Genomic DNA, 23,049 nt, shown 5'->3' with positions numbered 1-23,049 from the left:
AAATAATGAGGGGAATATATTTGGTTAATGACCATGATGACCAAAACAAAAATTGTTATTATCTGTAGCATATTTATTATAGCTCAATGATATCTTTGCCTCTGGAAAATGTTGTCAAATATACCATACAACTAATACAAGTTGGAAAACTTGATATCATTTATTCTCATCATATTTACAAAGAAAACTTTATGACAGGAATGAAAAGAAAACTTAAGGCTAAGTACAAGGCACTGCACAGTCACTAAAGGCTAATTGTTGCTCTCATTTACAAGTTCTACTCTTTCATTAGTTTCTTTGTTGCCTTCTTGCAGAGATGCAATATTTTTCTTCTTTCTTCTCTTCCGTGTCTTCTTCTTTTTCTTCTTTTCTAGTTCTGTGGGTATAGTAAGAAGAAATTGTTGTGGTGAGTTGTTTATAGGGTTTTGCTATTGGTCATCTGGGAGTGGAATTTCCCATTTTGGAATGCTTTGAGCAAATTAGAAAGCTGAAGAAATTCACTAGCCACGACACTTAATAAATTGTGTTTGTCAAATCGTACCCTCACTTAAAGTCTTGTTCTCCTCAACCTTATCTCTGTGCTCTCCCTTGTCCTTGTCATCTTTAAAGGTAAAGAAAACGGCCTTGATTTTTTTTAATGTTGCAGTTCACAGGCAAATTTCCTTTATGCTTATGAGTCTAGAAAAATATAACTTTATAGGGGGTTTCTTGTTACTTTATTTCAAGTTTGCTATATTTAGAAATGCAGAAACAAACTTGGCAAAGAAAGAATTTGTCAATCTTGCAAGTATAGCATCTCCTAAACAAAGGGTGAGACAAGATGAGACGACCGTTTTAAACATTTGCCGGGATTCGTTAATATCCGAGCTGTCTCGGGAAAAAAAAAGGAAAACGAAATGGAAAATGAAGAAGTGACAAGGGAATCATACATCCTTTCGAACTACACTTAATTTACATTTTATCAATCGAAAACGGGGCGTCAACCGTAGCCCACCTGCGCGGTGCCTGTCGTTCACGAGGAACAAATTACGAGCAGATGATCACTAAAGCGCTTATGTTGAGGCTGTTTTGGTTTTCGTTTCGTTTTGTTTCTTTTGTGTGTGTTTGTTTTATTTTCCTAAATCAAACATATCAAGTTGGAGATAAATAAGATTGATTTTAACTGACCATAATTATGGTTATATTGCTTAGCTTCTTAGTCGCATTTTAGAGGATAATGTTCTCTCGCGTACAAGTCTCCATCGACTTCGTCAAAATTAATCTTTTACCGGAATACTACAAAACGAAGACTAAAATATTTGAGGCCTCAACACTTGATCTATAATCACTTTCATGCGAAATCTAGTGGACAAATTCTCCTCCCTACCATCGAAATCCGTCCACGTGGGCATCGTTTCGTTGAACCATTATCATGTCTTGGTTGCACACGCCGCAGTGCAATGGATTGGCCAATAATCCCCGGTTTTGAAACCATCGGATTATCCTTGAAGGGTTCGCGCGCTTTAAATTACTAAAATAGAGGAGATCCATGTTGCACACGAAATAACAAAATCAATCAGCCAAGGAGCGCGATAACAGACTATCAACCGCTATATTCGAACATGTCTACTACACCTTTGTTTGTCGTCATTGGTCGATTTGGTGCACTGTCATTCGTGCGTTTCGCTCCTCATTATTTTTCCAACTAGTACATGTTGTTTCCTCTTAAGTTCTCTTTGTTGTTGACCGGCCGTTATGTTGTCAACCGCTATCCCTATTGATGTTATTGGATGGAGTCTAATATGGATGGCCTCCTTGACCCTACGGGTCAATAACCTTAACCTGGTTCCAAACAAGAACGTGTCCTGTTTCATTAGCGTGTTGTGTATCTTCTGAGTTTTGAGTGTGAGTAAGCCGCGTCTCTTTTATGTGCTCTTTATGGCTCAGTTATTGCTCTTCCTGTTTTCCAGATCGAGTTTCCCTTCCTCGATACGTCATTAAATTGGGACGCCAGAGGTTTCATTACCACTAATGCATACAGAAAGGATACTCGCACGGGCCAATACTTGGCCTTTGACCCACATCATCCTTAGTCAGTAAAGCGTGTTTTTGTCTAGTGTCTACACGATAATTTTGTTCTGACATAGGCGAAAGCGGGTCTGCCACAGCAATTACATTACGAGGGTTGTTATTATCTCCCCATAAGATTTCCCCCATGCTACCATGACTAATTTTGGTTAGTCAGCCAGTATATTTGAACGACTTTTATTAATATTCAAGATTCATTTGACACATGATAAATATCAATGGACTGCATTTCTGTGAATTCCCATTCCAGTCATTAACTGTGGAAGAGAAACAAATACAAAGAGTGAGGTGTGAAGTTTGAGGGAAAGTCAATTTCAGATGACAGGGGTGGGTAATAGGAAGATGAACCACTCTTAACAGTAAAAAAAAAAGCCTTTTAGATGGATGATGTGACTTCCAACAGACAAGGAGGAACTCTAGGTCGAGAATGATAAATAAGTTAAACCCAGAAATGGCAGTGATTATGGCCATGTCAAGGAAGAGAAATATAAGCCATGGATAGGAAATTATAAACTAAATTAAGTGCCAAAAATCAACTAACTTGTAAGAGACAGGGCTGACAACTTGGCATTTAGTATTCTGGTAATCTTTTTGTGGAGGAAAGGTGGGGGATGTTACTTTAAAGTTCAAATGGGAGACAAAAATCATTCACACCTACCACTTCTATTCATGCACAGCTTCATTGTTACACAGCACACATCCATCACTTGTCCTTAGACAGTTCTACTAGGAAAAAAGGAGGAAAAACAAGTGGGAGTATGTCTTTCTCGTGACAGAAAGACATACTCCCACTATAACTAACCCTATTTCAGAATTGTTGGTGAAAATAATTTTTTATTATAGCAATACAAAAATATTTCACATATTTTGTGGTTTAAAACTAACACTTCTGACTAAAATGATCAATCAATTTCATTTTCTTCCTTTGCACTTTACACTGATAAGTAGAGAAAAATAAGATTGAGACAATGCTCTTAGTCTTAAGCCAGACTTATTCCCAGTGAGCCAACCAGACTTTTTCTCAGCGAGCCAACCAGACTTGTTCTCAGCGAGCCAACTAGACTTATTCTCAGCGAGCCAACTAGACCAATTCTCAGCGAGCCAACCAGAACTGTTCTCAGCGAGCCAACCAGACCTTTTCTCAGCGAGCCAACCAGACCTATTCTCAGCGAGCCAACCAGACATATTCCCAGCGAGCCAACCAGACCTATTCTCAGCGAGTCAACCAGACCTATTCTCAGCGAGTCAACCAGACCTTTTCTCAGCGAGCCAACCAGACCTATTCTCAGCGAGTCAACCAGACTTATTCTCAGTGAGCCAGACTTAGAGTCCAGTATCCTCATTGAGTCACAGCCCATTATCCTCAGCGAGTCAAAGTCCAATATCCTCAGCAAGTCAAAGTCCAGTATCCTCTGCGAGTCAGAGTCTGAAATCCTCAGCGAGTCAAAGACCAGTATCCTCAGCAGGTCAAAGTCCAGTATCCTCAGCGAGTCAAAGCCCAGTATCCTCAGCAAGTCAAAGTCCAGTATCCTCAGCAAGTCAAAGACCAGTATTCTCAGCGAGTCAAAGTCCAGTATCCTCAGCAAGTCAAAGACCAGTATCCTCAGCAAGTCAAAGCCTGGTGTCCTCAGCGAGTCCAAGACCAGTATCCTCAGAGAGTCAAAGAGCAAGCATGTTGAGCAAGTCTAGGCCTAGAATCCTCTGCAAGTGATAGCCTTGGATTTGCAGAAAATTTAATTCCAATATACCCTACGAGTCTTAGTATCATAAGCAAGTTTAATTCTTGACACAAATTACTGGACACACATACTAACCTTTGCAATCAAGCTCCAGGGGAATTGTTTGAATTTCTGCAAAAGAACAAATATGTTAGCCAAAACACTGTTACCAATGAAACATGAAAAAGTCTATAAGAGAGTGAAAAGGAACCTTTGAGTGCTGTAGAATTTTTTAAATATCACCCTCAACTTAAATCAAGTGGAAACCATTTCAATAAGTTGATTCTGTCTGTTTTACTTGCCTTTCATAACTCGTAGCTGTTGAGGATGGGGTGCATAAATACTCCTTTTCTGAATTTTAACCTTGATTCCAATGTTTCTCATCAGCTGAGATAGCCATATCATGATAGATAGTCTTCTTCCTATTTAAAAATGTATAAATTAATTATTAACAGATTTCCACCAAAGCTTGTGATAATTCCACTATTTAATTGCTTTGGCACTCAGTGAATTGGTGAATTACCTGGTTTCAGAAAGTAATACATTTTTTATTTAGCCCAGCCATCTCCTTACTCTCCCAGGCTGGTGTGCTAAATTGAAAATCCTCTCCCACACGCCTAATTTTCAAGCTCTTTTCCTCAATAACTTGGTTATGCAATATGGTTTTACTATAAGTCTCAAAAAATTCTGTGCCTTTTCTCCTGAGTGAATAAATACAAAATGGAAAATACAGAACATATCTAAACTTCTTGGCTCTTTTAAAATTCCTTATAATGCATGAGATAAATGAATGAAAATCCAACAGAATCATAACCACCATGCATTGTGGCTAATGTGGCATTACATTTCAATGTTTCTTTCCTTTTACTTCATCTGGTAATTTGTCTTTCACAACATAAAATTCAGTTTCTTTGACCAGAACTTTTTCAAATGAGTGTTTGATAACAATTTTCTAACTAGAACTTTTCGTAGACTGACTAACTAATCCAATTGGGTCTAACAAAACGATAAAGTTCACTGGCTGAGATTCTGAACTTGCACCATTGTTTTTATATAAGAACAAATAGAATTCTTGGACATCAAAATAAATTACAATAACTTATACACAATATTTGGCACATGAAAAGGTCAACTTTTGAATGAACTGTATACGTAGACCACTGAACTTAATTCTTGCCTTGACAAAAATTACGTGTCACCCTCACACTCATTTTTCAAATGAATACCATGCAACCATTGGAACTATATTTCTTTGTTTGACTTCTGAAATTTTGCCTTGAAACAGGGACAAATGAGATAATCAACCTCAAAATGCATAAAGCGCAACATATATCAAAAGCCTTTCACTTACAATGCACCACCAGTATTCTCAAGAGTAAACAATTCAGAAGTGAAACCGGAAACTGTCATTTTATATCATTCCACTCATTCTCGAGCATAATTTGTTTTTTTTGAGAATTTTTAGCGTGTAACAAGTAGAACCACATCTAAAACACATACAAAACATACAAGATAATATACAGGTCTATCTATATACAACTATCGGTTTGAAATAAAGGATTTGTTTTGATTTAGTTCGGACGCGCACTGCGTCATGCGATCGATCTGTCATCGGCTGATAATTTAGGTGGTTGCGTTGTCAAATTCCATTGAAGATTATTTACTCTGTCGCTCCAAAATCATGTTTAATCACAATATATATTGCTTTACATTCACAAATATACATCTACAGGTCTATCTCAAGGCAAAAAACAAGGATTCGAGCGAGAAAAGTAAAAGTAAATTTAATTTTACGCTGTTTCAACATCACGTGCGTCACGCATTTAAATATCGCAAGAATGTTTATAGATTACTTACCTCGATTCTTCGCTAGGATTTTCCAGTTTTCTGTCTATTTCAGATTCCTCACCACTAGACATACCACCATGCTCACTTCCATCGTCAAAAATGATGTCTAAAGCCTCAGCTACGCTGTATCTCTGGCGCTTCGCACCAGACGCCATTATCGCAGATTGAAGTCGTACGAAAATGATTTCCGGAAAGGGCTCCAAAGGTCAATTTTGATAGTTCGGAGCTAAAATTTGCTATGTGATTGGCTTAGAATGTTTACTCGCCACAGTCGGAATTTTAGAGCGATGAAGGCCCTACACGTGCTTCGTTTTCGCTCATGACTTTGTATTAGGCGTAAGATAGTGCTTTTTTTTTTTTTTTTTTTGTTGCTTACATTACAGACTCCACAACATTTTTGCGATGCCTCCTTTTCACAGATGGCCGATTACAACTACAACATAGTAACACCTCCACGAAATCTGTCAAAAGGAGGATTTTAAAACACCGGAAATGGAGAGGAAAGATAAATGATACGGTCGATTGACTCCCAGACAATTGAATGGTCCAAACTAGCAAAGGCGGGAAATTTGTTATCGTGCGAGATATCAAAGTATCTGTTTGCTCACTCAATTCGTATTCAGCGTTCGGCCGTATTCCAATCGATAATTTCGCTTTCTGAACAAAATTTCCAATTCTATGATGGCACGTAAATTAACTTGTCAAGAAGTGAGTTCATTGTTTGAGAGAAAGTTGTCTGAAAGGTGAGGTCTCTCCTGAAGTCTACTATGAAAAAGAATTCGCGCAGGATGAAAAAAAAGAAAGTAGACTATAAAAGGCTGCCAGTATCTCAGAAGAAAAATCCTTTCACTGGACGTGTAGGGGAAAGAGGAAACAACATGAAAAGGGGGTATAACGTCAGCTTAAACGATATAGAACGCCAGCCTGCCAAACAGCCGAAACTCGCACACATCAAGAATGCCAACTCAAGCGCCGAGGCTCAAATAAACATAAACCCATAAAAAAATTCAAACGCCAATCAAACTGTAAAGGCAAGCACCCCTTACACACCAAACACGACCACATGCATCACCAACACCTCAAACGCAAACACCATCTCCTCCATTAACACAACCTCGAGCACGACCAGCACTGCAAACACATGCATCATCCTTACAGTAAACGCGACAACGAACACAAACCTGGCCCAGCAAAATAAAAAAGATGGTGAAGTAGAATTTGTAAAGACCTCTCACAGAAGCGCCTCAAAGGCCGGTAAATTCCATCTCTCGGAACAGGACATTAGCACCACTTCAACTGGAGACTGGCTCACCGACCATATTGTAGGTGCAGCTCAGTCTGTTCTGAGGGAACAGTTCCCTCACGCAAGAGGATTGGAAAATACAACTTTGGGGCCTATTTTTAATTTTTCTGTTCAAAAAGGCCAATTTTCATAAATCCTGAATACTGGCAGCCATCATTGGGTGTTGGTATCTACTGTAGGATGCTACACTCCTTCTGTAGTTCGTTCCCTGTACTATTCCTTAGCCTTATAACGTCCAGTTCCTCTCGTAACTTAACACCAAGTCACACAACGCGTGACGCGTTCATGAATTAATCGTTGGCTTTTTCTCGAGACGTGAGCTTGGGCCGCTTGTGACAAGACAATTGCGTAAACAATATTTAACATAACAACATTATACACAAAAAAACACAGGGTTTTGGATCACGTATTTATTAAAAAAGAATATCCATACAACTACAATGAAAACAAACGTAAGATTCACCTTTCTGATCGTGAAATTAATACCATTCGTACTGTTATCGTAGCTACGTTCCTTGCCATCAAGTGAATCCAACATGTCGTCTTTCTTCACAAGCAGTTTGCATCCCATATAGTTATGTTTTTCAGTCTCGCGGTAGTAGCGTTGTTCAATAGATTGCATAGAGTATATGCAGTTTGATTTCAGATTTCAGATTTTGCTTTTTACAACAAGTGAACGTTTTTCGACTACGATATTGGCATACTTAGCATACAAAGCATTCAAGGCTTTCATGGCTTTCAAGCGTTCGCGACTCAATCCGTTCCGAAATTACCGCTCAATAACATCTTTCAGTGTGGATCAGCCGCGATTAATACGACTTGTATATGCGTCTGTAAGTATTTTGCGCGTTCGCGCCATAATGCTCGCAATCCAAATACGTTGAAATACAAAATAATTGACGAAAGAGATTTTATAAGCAAAAATCACGTGATTCGTCATGTGACCCGGCCCTGTCCGTGTATGACAACGTCAATCATCATCAAGATAACACGCGTGATCAGCATGTGAACACCTCATTGGATCACAGTTAGTTGTCATGTCATGGTGTTGAGGGCCCAATGACCTCTGGGTACTATTGCGCAATTTTTCCATTTTGTGGCGGAGGAAAAAAAAAAAAAAAAAAAAAAAAAAAAAGACGACAAAAAAACAAAGGCATTTTATGACTGGGCTACCACAGGTATCCCAGTAAAAATTTTGTCTTTTAACAATATTACATTTACAACTTGTTTTGTGATTAACATTTTTTTTTCACAACCACATTATACTTGTGCGTCATTCAAAATTCCATGTCGAAATTTTTGTCCAATTTACTTTAATTTTGCAGCTTATTAAAGAAATGGAAGGAAGAGCTGCTGACTTGATGCCATGGCCTCTGTAACTGTGCCTGTTGCAAAAGAAGATGAAGTCAAGTGCCTCCAGTGTGTGATATATGGTTAAATGATGAATACCCAGAGCTGGAAAAAAAAACTCATGACTATCATCCGTCATGTTGAACACTCCAATTGTAAGATGCATATCATTTTACTAACTAAAGGCAATTTCTAAAAAATACGACTTGAGCTCAAAGTTGTTACAGAATGAAAGAAATGCCATTTTTACTTCATTTTTTTTAGTGAAGCAAAATCAAAATCTTGAAACAACATCAGCTTAAAAATTTCACAATGTGAACCTTCCATATTTGTCTTTTATCCGAAAAAAAATCGCTACCTTGATTTAGCAAACTGAATCATGTTCAGTGTGAAATCCTTCGATTGAAATACACCATAGCACGCGTGTTGTGCACGCAACAAGAATATTCCATGGGCCAGAGAATGTTCTCATTACCTCTCAGGGGTAGAAAATGCGAGTGTTACCTGATGAAAGATTATGTGAAAGACTTATCAAATTCACTCGATAGCAACCGTGAAAGAGTAACTCTCGCCATTTTCTTGCGTACTCCTTTATTGAAAAAGATGCTGCTTTAACGTGGAAACGAGGCTGACAATAAAACGATTATTTCAAATGACTTCTTCGTTTTTTCTTTAAAGAAGATAAATCAGTATCTTCAACATAAAACATGATTTCAAAATAATTTTGGGCTAAAAGCCACAATTTTACGATTTCATTTAAAAGAAAACTAGTTCAAAACATAGATTGAACTCGAAAGGCATCATGAATAATTTCCAAGATGGCAGCATCGCTGCCTGGTAAGTGCGTTGAAGTTCTTGTGTAACCTTGACGATTTATGAGGCATTTTGCCCAAAATGTAGAGAGATTAGGCTTCTAAAAGTCAAAAATTATTAACAAAGGAAACAAAAATAAAAGACTAAGTATTATTTTCTGCTCGTTAACTTAAATACTTGCAAACGTTCGAAAGCTGGTGATCGAATATTAAGAAGTTATTTTTACATCGCAAAGCTTTGAACAATTGTTTGAGTTTCTTCGATCACATGTATTGGAAAATCCAAGGCTTATCAGGTGGTTGACCTGAGAGAAGTTGACGTCTTACATGCGATCAATGTACGCTAATGAAATACTCAAATCCACACTGAAAATTTTTGGAGAAAGTTGGAAACACGCTTTACTGACTAAGGATGATGTGGGTCAAAGGCCAAGTATTGGCCCGTGCGAGTATCCTTTCTGTATGCATTAGTGGTAATGAAACCTCTGGCGTCCCAATTTAATGACGTATCGAGGAAGGGAAACTCGATCTGGAAAACAGGAAGAGCAATAACTGAGCCATAAAGAGCACATAAAAGAGACGCGGCTTACTCACACTCAAAACTCAGAAGATACACAACACGCTAATGAAACAGGACACGTTCTTGTTTGGAACCAGGTTAAGGTTATTGACCCGTAGGGTCAAGGAGGCCATCCATATTAGACTCCATCCAATAACATCAATAGGGATAGCGGTTGACAACATAACGGCCGGTCAACAACAAAGAGAACTTAAGAGGAAACAACATGTACTAGTTGGAAAAATAATGAGGAGCGAAACGCACGAATGACAGTGCACCAAATCGACCAATGACGACAAACAAAGGTGTAGTAGACATGTTCGAATATAGCGGTTGATAGTCTGTTATCGCGCTCCTTGGCTGATTGATTTTGTTATTTCGTGTGCAACATGGATCTCCTCTATTTTAGTAATTTAAAGCGCGCGAACCCTTCAAGGATAATCCGATGGTTTCAAAACCGGGGATTATTGGCCAATCCATTGCACTGCGGCGTGTGCAACCAAGACATGATAATGGTTCAACGAAACGATGCCCACGTGGACGGATTTCGATGGTAGGGAGGAGAATTTGTCCACTAGATTTCGCATGAAAGTGATTATAGATCAAGTGTTGAGGCCTCAAATATTTTAGTCTTCGTTTTGTAGTATTCCGGTAAAAGATTAATTTTGACGAAGTCGATGGAGACTTGTACGCGAGAGAACATTATCCTCTAAAATGCGACTAAGAAGCTAAGCAATATAACCATAATTATGGTCAGTTAAAATCAATCTTATTTATCTCCAACTTGATATGTTTGATTTAGGAAAATAAAACAAACACACACAAAAGAAACAAAACGAAACGAAAACCAAAACAGCCTCAACATAAGCGCTTTAGTGATCATCTGCTCGTAATTTGTTCCTCGTGAACGACAGGCACCGCGCAGGTGGGCTACGGTTGACGCCCCGTTTTCGATTGATAAAATGTAAATTAAGTGTAGTTCGAAAGGATGTATGATTCCCTTGTCACTTCTTCATTTTCCATTTCGTTTTCCTTTTTTTTTCCCGAGACAGCTCGGATATTAACGAATCCCGGCAAATGTTTAAAACGGTCGTCTCATCTTGTCTCACCCTTTGTTTAGGAGATGCTATACTTGCAAGATTGACAAATTCTTTCTTTGCCAAGTTTGTTTCTGCATTTCTAAATATAGCAAACTTGAAATAAAGTAACAAGAAACCCCCTATAAAGTTATATTTTTTTAGACTCATAAGCATAGAGGAAATTTGCCTGTGAACTGCAACATTAAAAAAATCAAGGCCTTTTTCTTTACCTTTAAAGATGACAAGGACAAGGGAGAGCACAGAGATAAGGTTGAGGAGAACAAGACTTTAAGTGAGGGTACGATTTGACAAACACAATTTATTAAGTGTCATGGCTAGTGAATTTCTTCAGCTTTCTAATTTGCTCAAAGCATTCCAAAATGGGAAATTCCACTCCCAGATGACCAATAGCAAAACCCTATAAACAACTCACCACAACAATTTCTTCTTACTATACCCACAGAACTAGAAAAGAAGAAAAAGAAGAAGACACGGAAGAGAAGAAAGAAGAAAAAATATTGCATCTCTGCAAGAAGGCAACAAAGAAACTAATGAAAGAGTAGAACTTGTAAATGAGAGCAACAATTAGCCTTTAGTGACTGTGCAGTGCCTTGTACTTAGCCTTAAGTTTTCTTTTCATTCCTGTCATAAAGTTTTCTTTGTAAATATGATGAGAATAAATGATATCAAGTTTTCCAACATGTATTAGTTGTTTGGTATATTTGACAACATTTTCCAGAGGCAAAGAGATCATTGAGCTATAATAAATATGCTACAGATAATAACAATTTTTGTTTTGGTCATCATGGTCATTAACCAAATATATTCCCCTCATTATTTGTTTCTTAAAAACTCTAACAAAATCATTTTATAAATCAAAGCTCTCTTTCTAAAACTATCCTTTTTTCTGCGTCGTGATAGAAAGATTGGTGATCCAAGACCAACCGAAGCAATCTCATCTCTGTAATAATCTGGAAAATTTTCTGAAACATTAACATGTAAGAACATTTTTTTGTAGCGAAGTTAGATTTCTCATTTTAATTTGTATTTATTTTGATTATATCCCTGAGATAAAAAGATGGTTTACGAGGAAAAACTCATTTTAAGAAAGAAATTATCATTCATGTCTTTAAGATCGAATATCCTATAAATACAGTCTTCATTAAAGAAAAAAAAAACTAAAACAGCACAGTATGATAAAATATTCCTTGCATTGACACATGAAATTTCAGGAACATTTGACCTTTATTTTTCAAAATTTATATCTTTGAGATGGTTATAATTTCTGCCATCCCTCGTTGTGGAGGAATGAAGTAACTTTAGGGAAGTGGAAGCTTTGAACTTTATTCGATAAACATATTCACTGCTTTTTTCTATGTGCTGAAATATATGCTACCAGCCATATAATAATATTGTTTAAGGCCTTCCCTACCCGTTTACCATACCAAGACATAGAAAATAGAACTTACCTTAACGTATTGTACGAATATCTCAGCGCTAACCTTCCGACCCTACAACAACCTTGGGAAAAAAAAATTAGACATCTACGCATGCGCCGAGAGCCGACGTTTGCCGAACGAATCTCGTTTCGTCAAACGAGTCTCGTTTCTTCAAACGAGTCTCGTTTCGTCAAATGAGTCTCGTTTCGTCAAACGAGTCTCGTTGTGTCAAACGAGTCTCGTTTCGTGAAACGAGCCTCGCTTTGACTCCTTTCGATTCTCTCGAACAAACGAGTCTCGTTGAAAATCGTTTATCGAGTGACTCATTAATCGTGACGATTAAAAATCGAGTGGTTTCCCAGAAACCGTGAGTGATCCCGATTTTTAATCGTCACGATTTGTGAGTCACTCGATAAACGATTTTCAACGAGACTCGTTTGTTCGAGAGAATCGAAGCGAGTCAAAGCGAGGCTCGTTTCACGAAACGAGACTCGTTTGACACAACGAGACTCATTTGACGAAACGAGACTCATTTGACGAAACGAGACTCGTTTGAAGAAACGAGACTCGTTTGACGAAACGAGACTCGTTTGACGAAACGAGATTTGTTCGGCAAACGTCGGCTCTCGGCGCATGCGTAGATGTCTAATTTTTTTTTCCCAAGGTTGTTGTAGGGTCGGAAGGTTATCGCTGAGATATTCGTACAATACGTAAAGGTAAGGTCTATTTTCTATGTCTTGGTATGGTAAACGGGTAGGGAAGGCCTTAACCAATATTATTATATGGCTGGTAGCATATATTTCAGCACATAGAAAAAAGCATTGAATATATGTATCGAATAAAGTTCAAAGCTTCCAGGCCCAATGCTAAAGTTACTTCATTCCTCCACAACGAGGGATGGCAGAAATTATAACCATCTCAAAAATATAAATTTTGAAAAATAAAGGTCAAATGTTCCTGAAACTTCATATGTCATAATGCAAGGAATATTTTATCATACTGTGCTGTTTTAGTTTTTTTTCTCTTTAATGAAGACTGTATTCATAGGATATTCGATTTTAAAGACATGAAGGATAATTTCTTTCTTAAAATGAGTTTTTCCTCGTAAACCATCTTTTTATCTCAGGGATATAATCAAAATAAATACAGATTAAAATGAGAAATCTAACTTCGCTACAAAAAATTTTCCAGATTATTACAGAGATGAGATTGCTTCGGTTGGTCTTGGATCACCAATCTTTCTATCACGACGCAGAAAAAAGGATAGTTTTAGAAAGAGAGCTTTGATTTATAAAATGATTTTGTTAGAGTTTTTAAGAAACAAATAATGAGGGGAATATATTTGGTTAATGACCATGATGACCAAAACAAAAATTGTTATTATCTGTAGCATATTTATTATAGCTCAATGATATCTTTGCCTCTGGAAAATGTTGTCAAATATACCATACAACTAATACAAGTTGGAAAACTTGATATCATTTATTCTCATCATATTTACAAAGAAAACTTTATGACAGGAATGAAAAGAAAACTTAAGGCTAAGTACAAGGCTAATTGTTGCTCTCATTTACAAGTTCTACTCTTTCATTAGTTTCTTTGTTGCCTTCTTGCAGAGATGCAATATTTTTCTTCTTTCTTCTCTTCCGTGTCTTCTTCTTTTTCTTCTTTTCTAGTTCTGTGGGTATAGTAAGAAGAAATTGTTGTGGTGAGTTGTTTATAGGGTTTTGCTATTGGTCATCTGGGAGTGGAATTTCCCATTTTGACCTCAGCTTGTTTCTTTGTTTAGTTCAAGTACATTTCTTAAGTACACGGGTAATGAACTTGAAAATAAAAGGAATTTAATTGTGAAAAAGCAGGCTTCAGAGCAATTCTCACAGAAAATGATGCCGACATGTTCATTTCCTGGGGCCGCATAATTAAAGGAGTGACAGAATATTCGACACAGCAGTGAAATTTGCTGGAATTGAAAGGTGAACAATGACGCACCTACGTTGATGTAAGAGTTGAAAGGAAGTAATAAAAGAGAAAGTGAATATTCACTGGAGAACACAACTTCATCTTTCATTTTAATCTTTGGAGGACTTCATTTTAATAATTGAAGGACTCGATCGATAATTCACTTGACTGCAAAAATAAGTCTACTGTACTGTGCAGTTGGTGTATTGCGAGGCCAGCACAGGCAAGAAATTAGCAATTATGTCGTCAAGACCTCGCCACTGCCTCCACATTCTATCATCAAGGTAGGCCTGGAGGTCATCGCGGGATATTCCTCGCCGTGCTTTAAGAGGCATTTTCAAGTTGGCCCACGCCGACTCAGCTTCTTGTGTATGGATACCAGTTGCGGGATCCACAAAATTTTCCGAGTGAACGACAACCCGATGACGGGCAACTCGGTTTGGCAAGTGTCTTTGTAAGTTGCGATATGCTCCCCAGTCGTCTGTGTACACTGTGCTTCCCGGTTGCAAGCACTTGGCCAAAATTGGCAAAAGAGTTGCCCGATCCCTACGCCTAACTACCTGGTAGAAGCCTTTGGCTGGACTTGAGGCTGTGTATAGAACGCCAAACACCCATAAGTCAGGGGCTCGTCTTCCTCTGTTGTACTAATAGAGAAGATATCGTCATAACTTTTTCTATGTAACTGCTTCGATCATCGTAAAATGTTTTAACAAAGATTGTTGGCTAATGCAGTCTGCAATCCACAGTCAGAAAACTGATTTGTCCAGCACAGTCTATTTTAGACTATCAATTTTAGTAAAACACTTTCAATAAAGTTTTTTTAGATCTTGTTGCTAATTGTGTACTTTGAGTAATATTTTAAAGAGTTTTTATGAATAAGACCATATCAGCTTGGGTGGAATTTATTTGATTAAATGCTGCTACTTAAACTTAGCAAGCTTTGAATTTACCTTTGCTTTATGGTTAAATTTACTCTCGTCACATTTCACAACAGCCGCTCCTCCGACCGGAAACGGGAGAAATGGATTCGTCGCCAAGTCCATGGAACAAATATCCTCTAAGGCACGAAATACTTTGCAAACCAGGTTGTTGGCGATGGCCAACATCCGCGACGTCTTCTTGCGGCTCAGGTCCACCGACCAGAAGTATATTAGCATAATGAGCTGTCCTAGAGGTAGCTTCGGAAACTTGGCAAAGAAAGAATTTGTCCTAATGCTACGTTTCATCTTGCAAGTATAGCATCTCCTAAACAAAGGGTGAGACAAGATGAGACGACCGTTTTAAACATTTGCCGGGATTCGTTAATATCCGAGCTGTCTCGGAAAAAAAAAAAGGAAAACGAAATGGAAAATGAAGAAGTGACAAGGGAATCATACATCCTCTCGAACTACACTTAATTTACATTTTATCAATTGAAAACGGGGCGTCAACCGTGGCCCACCTGCGCGGTGCCTGTCGTTCACGAGGAACAAATTACGAGCAGATGATCACTAAAGCGCTTATGTTGAGGCTGTTTTGGTTTTCGTTTCGTTTTGTTTCTTTTTTGTGTGTTTGTTTTATTTTCCTAAATCAAACATATCAAGTTGGAGATTGAATAAGATTGATTTTAACTGACCATAATTATGGTTATATTGCTGAGCTTCTTAGTCGCATTTTAGAGGATAATGTTCTCTCGCGTAAAAGTCTCCATCGACTTCGTCAAAATTAATCTTTTACCGGAATACTACAAAACGAAGACTAAAATATTTGAGGCCTCAACACTTGATCTATAATTACTTTCATGCGAAATCTAGTAGACAAATTCTCCTCCCTACCATCGAAATCCGTCCACGTGGGCATCGGTTCGTTGAACCATTATCATGTCTTGGTTGCACACGCTGCAGTGCAATGGATTGGCCAATAATCCCCGGTTTTGAAACCATCGGATTATCCTTGAAGGGTTCGCGCGCTTTAAATTACTAAAATAGAGGAGATCCATGTTGCACACGAAATAACAAAATCAATGAGCCAAGGAGCGCGATAACAGACTATCAACCGCTATATTCGAAAATGTCTACTACACCTTTGTTTGTCGTCATTGGTCGATTTGGTGCACTGTCATTCGTGCGTTTCGCTCCTCATTATTTTTCCGACTAGTACATGTTGTTTCCGCTTAAGTCCTCTTTGTTGTTGACCGGCTGTTATGTTGTCAACCGCTATCCCTATTGATGTTATTGGATGGAGTCTAATATGGATGGCTTCCTTGACCCTACGGGTCAATAACCTTAACCTGGTTCCAAACAAGAACGTGTCCTGTTTCATTAACGTGTTGTGTATCTTCTGAGTTTTGAGTGTGAGCAAGCCGCGTCTCTTTTAAGTGCTCTTTATGGCTCAGTTATTGCTATTCCTGTTTTCCCCTCCTCGATACGTCATTAAATTGGGACGCCAGAAGTTTCATTACCACTAATGCATACAGAAAGGATACTCGCACGGGCCAATACTTGGCCTTTGACCCACATCATCCTTAGTCAGTAAAGCGTGTTTTTGTCTAGTGTCTACACGATAATTTTGTTCTGACATAGGCGAAAGCGGGTCTGCCACAGCAATTACATTAAGAGGGTTGTTATTATCTCCCCATAAGATTTCCCCCATCCTACCATGACTAATTTTGGTTAGTCAGCCAGTATATTTGAACGACTTTTATTAATATTCAAGATTCATTTGACACATGATAAATATCATTGGACTGCATTTCTGTGAATTCCCATTCCAGTCATTAACTGTGGAAGAGAAACAAATACAAAGAGTGAGGTGTGAAGTTTGAGGGAAAGTCAATTTCAGATGACAGGGGTGGGTAATAGGAAGATGAACCACTCTTAACAGTAAAAAAAAAGCCTTTTAGATGGATGATGTGACTTCCAACAGACAAGGAGGAACTCTAGGTTGAGAATGATAAATAAGTTAAACCCAGAAATGGCAGTGATTATGGCCATGTCAAGGAAGAGAAATATAAGCCATGGATAGGAAATTATAAACTAAATTAAGTGCCAAAAATCAACTAACTTGTAAGAGACAGGGCTGACAACTTGGCATTTAGTATTCTGGTAATCTTTTTGTGGAGGAAAGGTGGGGGATGTTACTTTAAAGTTCAAATGTGAGACAAAAATCATTCACACCTACCACTTCTATTCATGCACAGCTACATTGTTACACAGCACACATCCATCACTTGTCCTTAGACAGTTCTACTAGGAAAAAAGGAGGAAAAACAAGTGGGAGTATGTCTTTCTCGTGACAGAAAGACATACTCCCACTATAACTAACCCTATTTCAGAATTGTTGGTGAAAATAATTTTTTATTATAGCAATACAAAAATATTTCACATATTTTGTGGTTTAAAACTGACACTTCTGACTAAAATGATCAATCAATTTCATTTTCTTCCTTTGCACTTTACTCTGATAAGTAGAGAAAAATAAGATTGAGACAATGCTCTAAGTCTTAAGCCAGACTTATTCCCAGTGAGCCAACCAGACTTTTTCTCAGCGAGCCAACCAGACTTGTTCTCAGCGAGCCAACTAGACTTATTCTCAGCGAGCCAACTAGACCCATTCTCAGTGAGCCAACCAGAATTGTTCTCAGCGAGCCAACCAGACCTTTTCTCAGCGAGCCAACCAGACCTATTCTCAGCGAGCCAACCAGACATATTCCCAGCGAGCCAACCAGACCTATTCTCAGCGAGTCAACCAGACCTATTCTCAGCGAGTCAACCAGACCTTTTCTCAGCGAGCCAACCAGACCTATTCTCAGCGAGTCAACCAGACTTATTCTCAGTGAGCCAGACTTAGAGTCCAGTATCCTCATTGAGTCAAAGCCCATTATCCTCAGCGAGTCAAAGTCCAATATCCTCAGCAAGTCAAAGTCCAGTATCCTCTGCGAGTCAGAGTCTGAAATCCTCAGCGAGTCAAAGACCAGTATCCTCAGCAGGTCAAAGTCCAGTATCCTCAGCGAGTCAAAGCCCAGTATCCTCAGCAAGTCAAAGTCCAGTATCCTCAGCAAGTCAAAGACCAGTATCCTCAGCGAGTCAAAGTCCAGTATCCTCAGCAAGTCAAAGACCAGTATCCTCAGCAAGTCAAAGCCTGGTGTCCTCAGCGAGTCCAAGACCAGTATCCTCAGAGAGTCAAAGAGCAAGCATGTTCAGCAAGTCTAGGCCTAGAATCCTCTGCAAGTGATAGCCTTGGATTTGCAGAAAATTTAATTCCAATATACCCTTCGAGTTTTAGTATCATAAGCAAGTTTAATTCTTGACACAAATTACTGGACACACATACTAACCTTTGCAATCAAGCTTCAGGGGAATTGTTTGAATTTCTGCAAAAGAACAAATATGTTAGCCAAAACACTGTTACCAATGAAACATGAAAAAGTTTATAAGAGAGTGAAAAGGAACCTTTGAGTGCTGTAGAATTGTTTAAATATCACCCTCAACTTTAATCAAGTGGAAACCATTTCAATAAGTTGATTCTGTCTGTTTTACTTGCCTTTCGTAACTCGTAGCTGTTGAGGATGGGGTGCATAAATACTCCTTTTCTGAATTTTAACCTTGATTCCAATGTTTCTCATCAGCTGAGACAGCCATATCATGATAGATAGTCTTCTTCCTATTTAAAAATGTATAAATTAATTATTAATAGATTTCCACCAAAGCTTGTGATAATTCCACTATTTAATTGCTTTGACACTCAGTGAATTGGTGAATTACCTGGTTTCAGAAAGTAATACATTTTTTATTTAGCCTAGCCATCTCCTTACTCTCCCAGGCTGGTGTGCTAAATTGAAAATCCTCTCCCACAAGCCTAATTTTGAAGCTCTTTTCCTCAATAACTTGGTTATGCAATATGGTTTTACTATAAGTCTCAAAAAATTCTGTGCCTTTTCTCCTGAGTGAATAAATACAAAATGGAAAATACAGAACATATCTAAACTTCTTGGTTCTTTTAAAATTCCTTATAATGCATGAGATAAATGAATGAAAATCCAACAGAATCATAACCACCATGCATTGTGGCTAATGTGGCATTACATTTCAATGTTTCTTTCCTTTTACTTCATCTGGTAATTTGTCTTTCACAACATAAAATTCAGTTTCTTTGACCAGAACTTTTTCAAATGAGTGTTTGATAACAATTTTTCTAACTAGAACTTTTCGTAGACTGACTTACTCATCCAATTAGGTCTAACAAAACGATAAAGTTCACTGGCTGAGATTCTGAACTTGCATCTATTGTTTTTATATAAGAACAAATAGAATTCTTGGACATCAAAATAAATTACAATAACTTATACACAATATTTGGCACATGAAAAGGTCAACTTTTGAATTGAAGTAGTTTCACCGTGGAATTGTATACGTAGACCACTGAACTTAATTCTTGCCTTGACAAAAATTACGTGTCACCCTCACACTCATTTTTCAAATGAATACTCCTTTCACAGGCACTAAACAAGCCCTACCGGCTAAGATTGACCTAATATTATGGACTCAACAAAAAAAAAGGTCACGACCCCGTTAAGAGTTTCTTATTTTTCCAATTGCTCATTGAATAAGAAGTTTGGAGCCAAATCATACCGCAAACAATGCGTATTGATAGTTGCTTGGTCACGTCCGTTACGCATTTACTTATTGACATTATTTTTAATTTTTAATCCAAGAAAAAGGCTAACTTCGGAACGAACGAACATGATAGATTTAAAAATCGATCTTTTGATGCACTTGGTTAAAGGAGTTGATTCGCTTCTCCGTGTCCTAGAAAAGTTCTTCGTTTAAGCTAGGCCAGAGTTCAAAATCAAGGTAAATTAAAACCGTATTCTCGTTAACAAGCGAACTCGGTTCATAGTAAGATATGGATCATCTTTACTTTCGGAACGTAGTAATACTGATTTTACAGGGAATTTTATCGGAAAACTTTCCTAAGTCCTCATGGGAGCTGCGTTCGATTTTGATGCATCTCAAGACTCTAGTAAACAAGCTTGAATGGAAATAGTTATTGAATAATGCAACACTGTGGCCAAATTAATTCAAACATGGAATTGTTTCGCGTAATTCCGCTCAAAACCCTTCCTGCCATTGGAGGGTAATTAAAACCTTTGCTAGGCATGTACGATATTGTAAAAGGGCTACGTGGCACTAGCTTACTTGTAACATAAGTTAACTGTGAACTTGTACAATTTAGCTGAATTTAGACACGTACTTACCTGGCTCTCGACTCTTTCATTGTGCACGAAGTATCAACCGGTATCATTTCAAAAGCATAGATGTGTCATCATGTCACAGACATGGATTGTTTACGCGATGTATTCCATTCCATTCCCGTTAAGCAACTTCCAAAACGACTGCCATTCTCGACAAACGCGTGCCATTGAGGCTGTAGGCGGACCTCTGGTTTCTTTTCAGAGCTGTCACACCAAGTTGGCACACGCTGTGCTTGTTAAAAATTAAAAGGAAAAATACATCAGAGAGAAAAAAAGGCGTGCGCGGAGTCCGTTAATCAAAGATGTAAATTACGACCTTGATGGCAACGACTCAAGAAACGGTTTGAGTAGTTTTAAATTGTGTGATATTCACGCAAAGTTTGTGGAAAAGTTCTGTTTTTTATCAAAGTTTGACTGTTGTTGTGGTCTGATTCGTTTGAAGACAACGGCTCTATTGTCTGTTAACCTCAAGGACCTTTCGTGGGATAGTTCAATCTCGAACCCAGGGTTATCTTGGCTTCTTGTCAGCGGTATGGTCGCTAAAAAATGACCTCAGGGAGAGTGAATCAATCAATTTTTGGATTGGTTGATAGGAAGAACGATGGACTCCACACAGAAAGTGTGATTTTCAGAAGGGATCGATCGATGTTTTAACTATTGGGTTTTTTGTTTTGTTTTTGTTTTTGCCTAAAAGTTTTCAATTGTAAACTTCCAGTCGATGCGTGGGAAACATCCAACCAAAGCCGCTGCATGCTGCAATGGCGAGAAGATGTTTTTCATAGAACGATGGATTACTGTTGTTCCTGCCAAAGACGTACAAGTAGAAATAAATCATATTATTAAGTTGTTAGGAGTAAAAAGCAGAAAAGAAGGCATTGAAGAGGCCGTGCAAGCGATCGGATATGTAATTGTAGAAAAGTACAATATCAGAATAGCATAAAATAAAAAATTAAAAAAAAAATTGTCAGGCATGCTCGCTACAATCTTGTATTCAATATCAAAGAAGAAATCGAGAAGTTTTCCTTGACATGCAAAGAAGATCGCGAAGAAAGGGTTCTGTATTTGAAAACACGGAAATGAGGTCTGTCGCCATTCAAAGCCCTTCTCAGGCCACAGTTTCACTATCTGCTTTGCATCAAGAAAACCGTTATAAAAATCCATTATACTCACGTCTAAGGTACTCCGAGAAGACACTTCAGATTTTAAAACAGAGGTTTTCCTTTCATATTCATATATGAATCTCAGCTTGTGATACATTAAATTGTCCCTTTTTTACCGCCTATACCTTTACTTAAATTGGCAGAGAACTTTAATTTCCAGATGGGCGCCGCAGCAGTCTGCTCTTGTTAATGTATTATTTTATAATTTAAAAGAATATCTTTTATGTTCCTTAAAATACAAATAAGATTATCATTGATCCAAAACCGCAACTTTTCTATACAGCTACAGGAAATCGATTGAATGTATGGACTGAAAGCGGCACGATTATGTTTTTCCTATAGCCACCTTCTCTGAACCCGGAAAGTCTACAGTTTTAAGATTTTGAAGAGACAACCAAGGAATCAATAGGGATTGAAATACTTGGGAAGGCTGGCCATAGAAATCCTGAGGTCCTTTAGTATGAAGGTTTTACATATTGTCACTCGATCTGTTCACTTGACTCTGTCTTTAATTCTCTTTTATTACACAGCGGGGACTAGCTCTGATCTTTGGAGGAAAGTGTGCGTCACCGCTTATAAAGGTGACCCTTACTGAGCTGTCAATCTCTAACCTTCGTCATGCTTTTACACTAGCGAATTACGTCAAGCTACGCAGAGCGGAGTACGCATACTAAGTAGGTACCTTCCAGATGTTTACGCTGTACAAAATGATTTTCTACCTTAAATTTCTTAGTCATACAGTCAAGTTCGGGCAAAACAGAAACAAGGTTGACAATGTAAAAATTATAATTCCTCGAAGAAAAAACAGAAAATTCAGAGAAGAAAGGGCGTACCCAAGGTACCGCCTCCAAGAGAGCTAAGTGCTATTTGTATAAGTCCCCTGATTATATTACCTTAAATTTCTCAGTCATACAGTCAAGTTCGGGCAAACCAGAAACAAGATTGACCATGTAAAAATTATAATTAACCTACTAACATAATTCAAATCATAGTCGAGGAGATACCCTAAGAGAAAATAGTCCTCGAAGACTGCTACATAACGACAGAATAAACAGAAAATTCAGAGAAGAAAGGGCGTATGAAAAGTACTACATGTTTACACCCCAGGTCACCTCTAAGAAAAAGAGGTGTCGAACGTGTTAACATAAGACCGCCAAAAGGAATAAGAAATGATCAACTGGCTTATTATAATTTTTACTGACTGGCTTATGGTAATATATCATTTCCATTTTCAACGTTTAAATAAGTCAAAAAACACCTATAATGATCAACAGGCTTATTATAATTTTTACTGACTGGCTTATGGTAATATATCATTTCCATTTTCAACGTTTAAATAAGTCGAAAAACACCTATAATGAAAATTCTTGCTAGAAAGTCAATTTTGTCTTTTAACAATATTACATTTACAGCTTGTTTTGTGATTAACATTTTTTTTCACAACCACATTATACTTGTGCGTCATTCAAAATTCCATGTCGAAATTTTTGTCCAACCACATTATACTTGTGCGTCATTCAAAA

General features: G+C 37.9%; 1 protein-coding gene and 2 long non-coding RNA genes across 16 annotated transcripts; 1 reads left to right on the top strand and 2 right to left on the bottom strand.

Moving 5' to 3' along the window:
- Window positions 1-67: 67 nt before the first annotated feature.
- Window positions 68-21,485, bottom strand: LOC149045210 (uncharacterized). 14 transcript variants are annotated; one of them, XR_016187149.1, is made up of 5 exons: window positions 20,370-21,485; window positions 4,088-4,207; window positions 3,882-3,917; window positions 2,726-2,790; window positions 2,229-2,324 (listed from the first exon to the last, which is right to left on the bottom strand). It is a non-coding gene; the product is annotated as an uncharacterized LOC149045210 (long non-coding RNA). The 14 variants fall into 14 exon arrangements; XR_016187141.1 differs by lacking the exon at window positions 20,370-21,485 and adding an exon at window positions 5,643-5,911 and having other exon boundaries at window positions 4,088-5,060; XR_016187139.1 differs by lacking the exon at window positions 20,370-21,485 and adding an exon at window positions 5,643-5,891 and having other exon boundaries at window positions 2,726-2,793.
- LOC149045211 (uncharacterized) lies at window positions 9,881-12,335 on the top strand. Its single transcript, XR_016186836.1, has 3 exons — window positions 9,881-10,210; window positions 10,975-11,034; window positions 11,200-12,335. It is a non-coding gene; the product is annotated as an uncharacterized LOC149045211 (long non-coding RNA).
- On the bottom strand, window positions 13,949-15,380 carry LOC113683033 (uncharacterized). The gene is made up of 2 exons (XM_027200226.2): window positions 15,085-15,380; window positions 13,949-14,778 (listed from the first exon to the last, which is right to left on the bottom strand). The coding sequence occupies exons 1-2, from the start codon at window positions 15,358-15,360 to the stop codon at window positions 14,317-14,319; spliced, it is 738 nt and encodes a 245-aa protein (XP_027056027.2). The 5' UTR covers window positions 15,361-15,380; the 3' UTR covers window positions 13,949-14,316.
- Window positions 21,486-23,049: the final 1,564 nt, after the last annotated feature.

This window comes from Pocillopora damicornis, chromosome 5 (genome assembly GCF_964200805.1).
Source record: "Pocillopora damicornis chromosome 5, jaPocDami1.2, whole genome shotgun sequence".
Lineage (NCBI taxonomy): Eukaryota > Metazoa > Cnidaria > Anthozoa > Scleractinia > Pocilloporidae > Pocillopora > Pocillopora damicornis.
Note: the sequence above shows the minus strand (reverse complement) of the source record. Positions and strands in the feature narration are given on the sequence as shown.

Coding starts and splice junctions, on each gene's coding strand:
- LOC113683033 (XM_027200226.2), bottom strand. CDS start 15,360: ATGAAACGTAGCATTAGGACAAATTCTTTCTTTGCCAAGTTTCCGAAG. Junction 14,779..15,084: donor AATTTAACCATAAAGCAAAG/GTAAATTCAAAG, acceptor CTTCTCTATTAG/TACAACAGAGGAAGACGAGC.